A 9,299-nucleotide genomic window follows, 5' to 3' on the forward strand; every position below is an offset into this window, starting at 1 on the left:
CCCTCGAGCCTGTTACATTAGGAACAGGAGGAGGCCATTCAGCCCCCCTCGAGCCTGTTACATTAGGAACAGGAGGAGGCCATTCAGCCCCCCTCGAGCCTGTTACATTAGGAACAGGAGGAGGCCATTCAGCCCCCCTCGAGCCTGTTACATTAGGAACAGGAGGAGGCCAGTCAGCCCCCCTCGAGCCTGTTACATTAGGAACAGGAGGAGGCCATTCAGCCCCCCTCGAGCCTGTTACATTAGGAACAGGTGGAGGCCATTCAGCCCCCCTCGAGCCTGTTACATTAGGAACAGGAGGAGGCCATTCAGCCCCCTCGAGCCTGTTACATTAGGAACAGGAGGAGGCCTTCAGCCCCCTCGAGCCTGTTACATTAGGAACAGGAGGAGGCCATTCAGCCCCCCTCAAGCCTGTTACATTAGGAACAGGAGGAGGCCATTCAGCCCCCTCGAGCCTGTTACATTAGGAACAGGAGGAGGCCATTCAGCCCCTCTCGAGCCTGTTACATTAGGAACAGGAGGAGGCCATTCAGCCCCTCTCGAGCCCGTTACATTAGGAACAGGAGGAGGCCATTCAGCCCCCCTCGAGCCTGTTACATTAGGAACAGGAGGAGGCCATTTAGCCCCTCAAGCCTGTTACATCAGGAACAGGAGGAGGCCATTCAGCCCCTCGAGCCTGTTACATTAGGAACAGGAGGAGGCCATTCGGCCCATCGTGCCTGTGCTGGCTCTTTGAACGAGCTCTCCAATTAGTCCCACTCCCCCCTGCTCTTTCCCCCATAGCCCTGTGAATTTCTCCCCTTCAAGTATTTATCCAATTCCCTTTTGAAAGTTACTATTAAATCTGCCCTTAACCTTCTCTGCTCCAAGGAGAACAACCCCAGCTTCTCCAGTCTCTCCACGTCACTGAAGTCCCTCATCCCCTGGTACCGTTCTGGTCAATCTCCTCCGCACCCTCTCCAAGGCCCTTGACATCCTTCCTGAAGAGTGGTGCCCATAACTGGGACACAATTGACAGGGTAAATGCTGAGAGGCTGTTTCCCCCCCTGGCTGGAGTCTCGAACCAGGGGTCACAGTCTCAGGATAAGGGGTCGGCCATTTAGGACTGAGATGAGGAGGAATTTCTTCACTCAGAGGGCGGTGAATCTTTGGAATTCTCTGCCCCAGAGGGCTGTGGAGGCTCAGTCGTTGAGTATATTTAAGGCTGAGATCGATAGATTTTTGGACTCTAGGGGGAATCGAGGGATATGGGGATCGGGCGGGAAAGTGGAGTTGAGGTCGATGATCAGCCATGATCTCATTGAATGGCGGAGCAGGCTCGAGGGGCCGAATGGCCGATTCCAGCTCCTATTTCTTATGTTCTTACAATACTCCAGCTGGGGCCTAACCAGCGATTTATAAAGGTTTAGCAGAACTTCCTTGCTTTTGTAGTTTCTGCCTCTTATTAAAGACTCGCAATTCCCCGGCGCCTTTCACGACCACCGGATGTCCCAAAGCGCTTTACAGCCAATGAAGTACTGTTTGAAGTGTGGTCACTGTTGTAATGTGGGAAACGCAGCAGCCAATTTGCGCACAGCAAGCTCCCACAAATGGCAATGTGATAATTACCAGATAATCTGTTTTAGTGATGTTGGTTGAGGGATAAATATTGGTCCCAGGACACCGGGGAGAACTCCCCCCTGCTCTTCTTCGAAATAATACCGCGGGATCTTTTACATCCACCTCAGAGGGCAGACGGGACCTCGGTTTAACGTCTCATCCGAAAGACGGCCCCTCCGACAGTGCGGCGCTCCCTCAGTACTGCCCCTCCGACAGTGCGGCGCTCCCTCAGTACTGCCCCTCCGACAGTGCGGCGCTCCCCCAGTACTGCCCCTCCAACAGTGCGGCACTCCCTCAGTACTGCCCCTCCGACAGTGCGGCGCTCCCTCAGTACTGCCCCTCCGACAGTGCGGCACTCCCTCAGTACCGTCCCTCCGACAGTGCGGCGCTCCCTCAGTACCGTCCCTCCGACAGTGCGGCGCTCCCTCAGTACTGCCCCTCCGACAGTGTGGCACTCCCTCAGTACTGACCCTCCGACAGTGTGGCGCTCCCTCGGTACTGCCCCTCCGACAGTGCGGCGCTCCCTCAGTACTGCCCCTCCGACAGTGCGGCACTCCCTCAGTACTGCCCCTCCAACAGTGCGGCACTCCCTCAGTACCGTCCCTCCGACAGTGCGGCGCTCCCTCAGTACTGCCCCTCCGACAGTGTGGCACTCCCTCAGTACTGACCCTCCGACAGTGTGGCGCTCCCTCGGTACTGCCCCTCCGACAGTGCGGCGCTCCCTCAGTACTGCCCCTCCGACAGTGCGGCACTCCCTCAGTACTGCCCCTCCAACAGTGCGGCGCTCCCTCAGCACTGCCCATCCGACCGTGCGGCGCTCCCTCAGTACTGCCCCTCCCGACAGTGCGGCGCTCCCTCAGTACCGCCCCTCCGACAGTGCGGTGCTCCCTCAGTACCGCCCCTCCGACAGTGTGGCGCTCCCTCGGTACTGCCTCTCCGACAGTGCGGCGCTCCCTCAGTACTGCCCCTCCGACAGTGCGGCAGTCCCTCAGTACTGCCCCTCCAACAGTGCGGCACTCCCTCAGTACCGTCCCTCCGACAGTGCGGCGCTCCCTCAGTACTGCCCCTCCGACAGTGCGGCACTCCCTCAGTACTGCCCCTCCAACAGTGCGGCACTCCCTCAGTACCATCCCTCCGACAGTGCGGCGCTCCCTCAGTACTGCCCCTCCGACAGTGCGGCGCTCCCTCAGCACTGCCCATCCGACCGTGCGGCGCTCCCTCAGTACTGCCCCTCCCGACAGTGCGGCGCTCCCTCAGTACCGCCCCTCCGACAGTGCGGTGCTCCCTCAGTACCGCCCCTCCGACCGTGCGGCGCTCCCTCAGTACTGCCCCTCCGACAGTACAGCGCTCCCTCAGTACTGCCCCTCCCGACAGTGCGGTGCTCCCTCAGTATCCGCCCCTCCGACAGTGCTGCACTCCCTCAGTACTGCACTGGAGTGTCAGCCTAGATTTTTGTGCTCAAGTCTCTGGAGTAGGGACTTGAACCCACGACCTTCTGACTCAGAGGCGAGAGCGCTGCCCACTGAGCCACAGCTGACACTAAAGCCCAGGATCCCGCACGCTGTGCGGAAGTAGGTCGTCTTTCCACTTACCCGCTTCTGAGTGCATCCCACGATGAGGTAGGTTTCTATGCTGTTCTCCTTCAGGTAGGCATTACGCTCACCCCCGTATCCTGGCTCCACCTCATAATCTTCATTCAGGTACTGCAGTGTGGCTTTCGTTATATGGATCCGACTGAAAAAGAGCGGCTTGTTCACTCTTCATTGATGCAATCATTCTCAATGTGTATCCCCCTCTCTCCCTCTCTCTCTCTTCCTCTTCACCTTCTCTCTCTCACCACTTCTCACTCTCTCTCTCCCTCCCTCCCACTTCCCTCCTCTCTGCTTCACTCTCCATTTTTCTCTCTCTCCCCTCCCCTTCTCTCCTCTTCATTCTCTCCTCTCCCTTCTCTCTCTCCCTCTCCCCCTCCCTCTCTGCCCTTCTCTCTCTATTCCCTTCTGCACCCCCCCTCTCTCCCTCAGTGCCTCGATATCCTTTTTGCAATATGGAGATCAGAACTGTGCACAGTGCTCCAAGTGCGGTCTAACCAAGGTATACGGAGACCAGAACTATGCACAGTGCTCCAAGTGTGGTCTAACCAAGGTATACGGAGACCAGAACTATGCACAGTGCTCCAAGTGTGGTCTAACCAAGGTATATGGAGACCAGAACTGTGCACAGTGCTCCAAGTGTGGTCTAACCAAGGTATACGGAGACCAGAACTGTGCACAGTGCTCCAAGTGTGGTCTAACCAAGGTATACGGAGACCAGAGCTGTGTACAGTGCTCCAAGTGTGGTCTGAACAAGGTATACGGAGACCAGAACTGTGCACAGTGCTCCAAGTGTGGTCTGACCAAGGTATATGGAGACCAGAACTGTGTACAGTGCTCCAAGTGTGGTCTGAACAAGGTATACGGAGACCAGAACTGTGCACAGTGCTCCAAGTGTGGTCTGACCAAGGTATATGGAGACCAGAACTGTGTACAGTGCTCCAAGTGTGGTCTAACCAAGGTATATGGAGACCAGAACTGTGTACAGTGCTCCAAGTGTGGTCTAACCAAGGTATATGGAGACCAGAACTGTGTACAGTGCTCCAAGTGTGGTCTAACCAAGGTATATGGAGACCAGAACTGTGCACGGTGCTCCAAGTGTGGTCTAACCAAGGTATACGGAGACCAGAACTGTGCACAGTGCTCCCAAGTGTGGTCTAACCAAGGTATATGGAGACCAGAACTGTGTACAGTGCTCCAAGTGCGGTCTAACCAAGGTATATGGAGACCAGAACTGTGCACAGTGCTCCAAGTGTGGTCTAACCAAGGTATACGGAGACCAGAACTGTGCACAGTGCTCCAAGTGTGGTCTAACCAAGGTATATGGAGACCAGTACTGTGCACAGTGCTCCAAGTGCGGTCTAACCAAGGTATACGGAGACCAGTACTGTGCACAGTGCTCCAAGTGCGGTCTAACCAAGGTATACGGAGACCAGAACTGTGCACAGTGCTCCAAGTGTGGTCTAACCAAGGTATACGGAGACCAGTACTGTGCACAGTGCTCCAAGTGTGGTCTAACCAAGGTATACGGAGAGCAGAACTGTGCACGGTGCGCCAAGTGTGGTCTAACCAAGGTATACGGAGACCAGAACTGTGCACGGTGCTCCAAGTGTGGTCTAACCAAGGTATACGGAGACCAGAACTGTGCACAGCGCTCCAAGTGTGGTCTAACCAAGGTATACGGAGACCAGAACTGTGCACAGTGCTCCAAGTGTGGTCTAACCAAGGTATATGGAAACCAGAACTGTGCACGGTGCTCCAAGTGTGGTCTAACCAAGGTATATGGAGACCAGAACTGTGCACGGTGCTCCAAGTGTGGTCTAACCAAGGTATACGGAGACCAGAACTGTGCACAGTGCTCCAAGTGTGATCTAACCAAGGTATACGGAGACCAGAACTGTGCACAGTGCTCCAAGTGTGGTCTAACCAAGGTATATGGAAACCAGAACTGTGCACGGTGCTCCAAGTGTGGTCTAACCAAGGTATATGGAGACCAGAACTGTGCACGGTGCTCCAAGTGTGGTCTAACCAAGGTATACGGAGACCAGAACTGTGCACAGTGCTCCAAGTGTGGTCTAACCAAGGTATATGGAAACCAGAACTGTGCACGGTGCTCCAAGTGTGGTCTAACCAAGGTATATGGAGACCAGAACTGTGCACGGTGCTCCAAGTGTGGTCTAACCAAGGTATACGGAGACCAGAACTGTGCACAGTGCTCCAAGTGTGGTCTAACCAAGGTATACGGAGACCAGAACTGTGCACAGTGCTCCAAGTGTGGTCTAACCAAGGTATAGGGAGACCAGAACTGTGTACAGTGCTCCAAGTGTGGTCTAACCGAGGTATATGGAAACCAGAACTATGCACAGTGCTCCAAGTGTGGTCTAACCAAGGTATAGGGAGACCAGAACTGTGTACAGTGCTCCAAGTGTGGTCTAACCGAGGTATATGGAAACCAGAACTATGCACAGTGCTCCAAGTGTGGTCTAACCAAGGTATAGGGAGACCAGAACTGTGTACAGTGCTCCAAGTGTGGTCTAACCGAGGTATATGGAAACCAGAACTATGCACAGTGCTCCAAGTGTGGTCTAACCAAGGTATACGAAGACCAGAACTGTGCACAGTGCTCCAAGTGTGGTCTAACCAAGGTATACGGAGACCAGAACTGTGCACAGTGCTCCAAGTGTGGTCTAACCAAGGTATATGGAGACCAGTACTGTGCACAGTGCTCCAAGTGCGGTCTAACCAAGGTATACGGAGACCAGAACTGTGCACGGTGCGCCAAGTGTGGTCTAACCAAGGTATACGGAGACCAGAACTGTGCACAGTGCTCCAAGTGTGGTCTAACCAAGGTATACGGAGACCAGTACTGTGCACAGTGCTCCAAGTGCGGTCTAACCAAGGTATACGGAGACCAGAACTGTGCACAGTGCTCCAAGTGTGCTCTAACCAAGGTATATGGAGACCAGGACTGTGCACAGTGCTCCAAGTGTGGTCTAACCAAGGTATACGGAGACCAGAACTGTGCACAGTGCTCCAAGTGTGGTCTAACCAAGGTATACGGAGACCAGAACTGTGCACAGTGCTCCAAGTGTGGTCTAACCGAGGTATAAGGAGACCAGAACTGTGCACAGTGCTCCAAGTGTGGTCTAACCAAGGTATATGGAGACCAGTACTGTGCACAGTGCTCCAAGTGCGGTCTAACCAAGGTATACGGAGACCAGAACTGTGCACAGTGCTCCAAGTGTGGTCTAACCAAGGTATACGGAGACCAGTACTGTGCACGGTGCGCCAAGTGTGGTCTAACCAAGGTATACAGAGACCAGAACTGTGCACGGTGCTCCCAGTGTGGTCTAACCAAGGTATACGGAGACCAGAACTGTGCACAGTGCTCCAAGTGTGGTCTAACCAAGGTATACGGAGACCAGAACTGTGCACAGTGCTCCAAGTGTGGTCTAACCAAGGTATATGGAAACCAGAACTGTGCACGGTGCTCCAAGTGTGGTCTAACCAAGGTATAGGGAGACCAGAACTGTGTACAGTGCTCCAAGTGTGGTCTAACCGAGGTATATGGAAACCAGAACTATGCACAGTGCTCCAAGTGTGGTCTAACCAAGGTATATGGAGACCAGAACTGTGCACAGTGCTCCAAGTGTGGTCTAACCAAGGTATATGGAGACCAGAACTGTGCACAGTGCTCCAAGTGTGATCTAACCAAAGTATATGGAGACCAGAACTGTGCACAGTGCTCCAAGTGTGGTCTAACCAAGGTATACGGAGACCAGAACTGTGCACAGTGCTCTGACACAGAAACTGACCCAGCCCTCACTAACTGACCCAACACCAATAATCTGACTGAGTGACCATCACCAGACCCAGCCCCCACTAACTGACCCGCCACCAGGTACGTAGGCCACCCATGCTCGTATATTCGCTTACCCAGCCTTGCCTCCAGCCTCCATGTGATTGGCCAGCGTTACGTCATTTGACCAGACGTCGAACTGCCACTTCCTGAGACCCAGGACTCCGCAGTGTACACGTCCGCTGTGGATCCCGACTCTCATGTTCACGTTGACCCCAGTCACCTCTCGCACTAACCTGGGGATGGGTAGGGGGGGTGGAAGGAAAGGTTATGTTTATCAACACCACCAGCCAACCTGTCTCCCGCCTCCCAACGGTCACTTCACGTCCTGAGCTGTTTTAACACCGTCACGTCACGTCACGTCACGTCACGTCGTGTGACGCACGAGGTATTATTCCATTGCTAAGCTGTAAGGGCACTTAAACAGCCCCACCCCAGGGTCATTCAGAGACTAATTGCTGCGCTCCAGAGAGAAGTTTGCCACTGTAGAGTGGCGGCTGCTGGTAGAAACTCACTGGCTCCTAAGGTCAGAAAGCACCAGCAAAGAAATGACTGGCTTTCTTTTCCTCCATATTAAAAAAAAAGAAACTGCTTGCTGTCTTGTCAACATACTTGAGCCAATCGGATGCAAGTGTCACACAGACTTTGCACACATGACACTTTCAAGCTCGATAGAGATGCTAAACCCAAGTTTATCTACAAAACTATTCCCCCCCGCCCTTTAGTTCCCCCCCAGCTTAAAAGGTGGCGAGACTACAGATTCTGTCTAGAGCCCGGATTTCCTCTAGCGCCTCCCGCAAGTGGCTGCTTGCCGCGGCGCTGTAGGCTGGCGGGCTATTCGACTTCGGTGGGCTTCGCGGCAGGATGTGATCGCAGCCTCACACATGCCCATTGGCCAGCCGGAGAATGGTGGGGGGGAGTCACTGCGTACATAATGAGAAGCCTAGCTCAAGGGCACGGAGTCTAAATGTACAGCCCCGCACCACGTCCACCCCAGCGTTGAGATGAACATAGGATTGTTAAAGTGTATTTGAAAGTCCCCCATCCTCCCGCTCTCTCTCTGTCTGTCTCTCTCTCTCTGTATCTCTCTCCCCCTCTCTCTCTCCCCCCCTCTCTCTCTCCCTCTCTGCCTCTGTGTGTGTCTCTCTCTCTCTCTGCCTGTGTGTGTCTCTCTCTCTGTCTCTCTGTCCCTCTCTTTCTCACTCAGTCTGTGCGTCTCTCTGCCTCTCTCCCTGTCGCTCACCCTCCGTCTCTCTCTCCGTCGATCCCCCTCCGTCTCTCTCTCTCTCTCCCTGTCGCTCCCGCTCCGTCTGTCTCTCTTCCCCATCTCCTCTCTCTGTAACTCCCTCTCTCTCTCCTTTCCCCTCAGTCTCTGTCTCTCTCCCCCTCTCCCTTGCTCTCTCCATCATTTCCTCTCTCTCTCTCCATCTCCCTCAGTCACTGTCTCTGTCTCTCTCTCTCTCCGTCTCTCTCCCTCGCTCTCTCCGTCACTCCCTCTCTCTCTCTCCGTCTCTCCCTCGCTCTCTCCATCACTCCCTCTCTCTCTCTCCATCTCTCTCCCTCGCTCTCTCCCTCGCTCCCTCTCTCTCTCTCCGTCTCTCTCTCTCCGTCCCTCTCTCCGTCTCTCTCCCCATCAGTTCCCAGACTATGAAAAGCTGGGCCTAGTTCCATGAACTGGAGGTGGACCCGGGGGGACCGAGCTGTCCCTGCGGTTCCGTGGGAACAGCATCCAGCTGAAGCTTGCTGGCTCCTCTGCCTTGACCCTGGGCTCTCCTTTTAATTCACTGGATCGGATGGTCACATCCTCGCTTTCTTAAGAGTCTTTCACAATCTTCTTTCAATCCTTGTGAATATACGGTCCCCACCACTCACACTGTCCCCGCTTATCCCAGCAAAATCGGGGAAATGGCGCTGCCCGCAGGCTCCAGAGACTCGAGCCGCATAATCCCGGCTGACACTCCCAGTACTGAGGGAGCGCCGCACTGTCGGAGGGGCAGTACTGAGGGAGCGTCGCACTGTCGGAGGGGCAGTGCTGAGGGAGCGCTGCACTGTCGGAGGGGCGGTACTGAGGGAGCGCTGCATTGTTGGAGAGGCAGTACTGAGGGAGCGCCGCACTGTCGGAGGGGCAGTACTGAGGGAGCGCTGCACTGTCGGAGGGGCGGTACTGAGGGAGCGCCGCACTGTCGGAGGGGCGGTACTGAGGGAGCGCCGCACTGTCGGAGGGGCAGTACTGAGGGAGCGCCGCACTGTCG

General features: G+C 55.0%; 1 protein-coding gene across 1 annotated transcript in view; it reads right to left on the reverse strand.

The window, feature by feature from the left end:
• The window catches only part of LOC147097151 (adenylate cyclase type 5-like), an 85,511-nt gene extending 78,208 nt beyond the window's left edge, over nucleotides 1-7,303 (reverse strand). Inside the window, exons 1-2 of the mRNA XM_085973026.1 lie at nucleotides 7,125-7,303; nucleotides 3,192-3,333 (exon numbers count right to left, since the gene is read on the reverse strand). Of these exons, the coding sequence (XP_085829152.1) occupies nucleotides 3,192-3,333; nucleotides 7,125-7,249 (267 nt within the window). The 5' untranslated portion in view covers nucleotides 7,250-7,303. The remainder of the gene's footprint in view (nucleotides 1-3,191; nucleotides 3,334-7,124) is intronic.
• Nucleotides 7,304-9,299: the final 1,996 nt, after the last annotated feature.

Source organism: Somniosus microcephalus, chromosome 33, assembly GCF_052327205.1.
Source record: "Somniosus microcephalus isolate GS21.2 chromosome 33, FLI_Smic_1.0, whole genome shotgun sequence".
Classification (NCBI taxonomy): domain Eukaryota; kingdom Metazoa; phylum Chordata; class Chondrichthyes; order Squaliformes; family Somniosidae; genus Somniosus; species Somniosus microcephalus.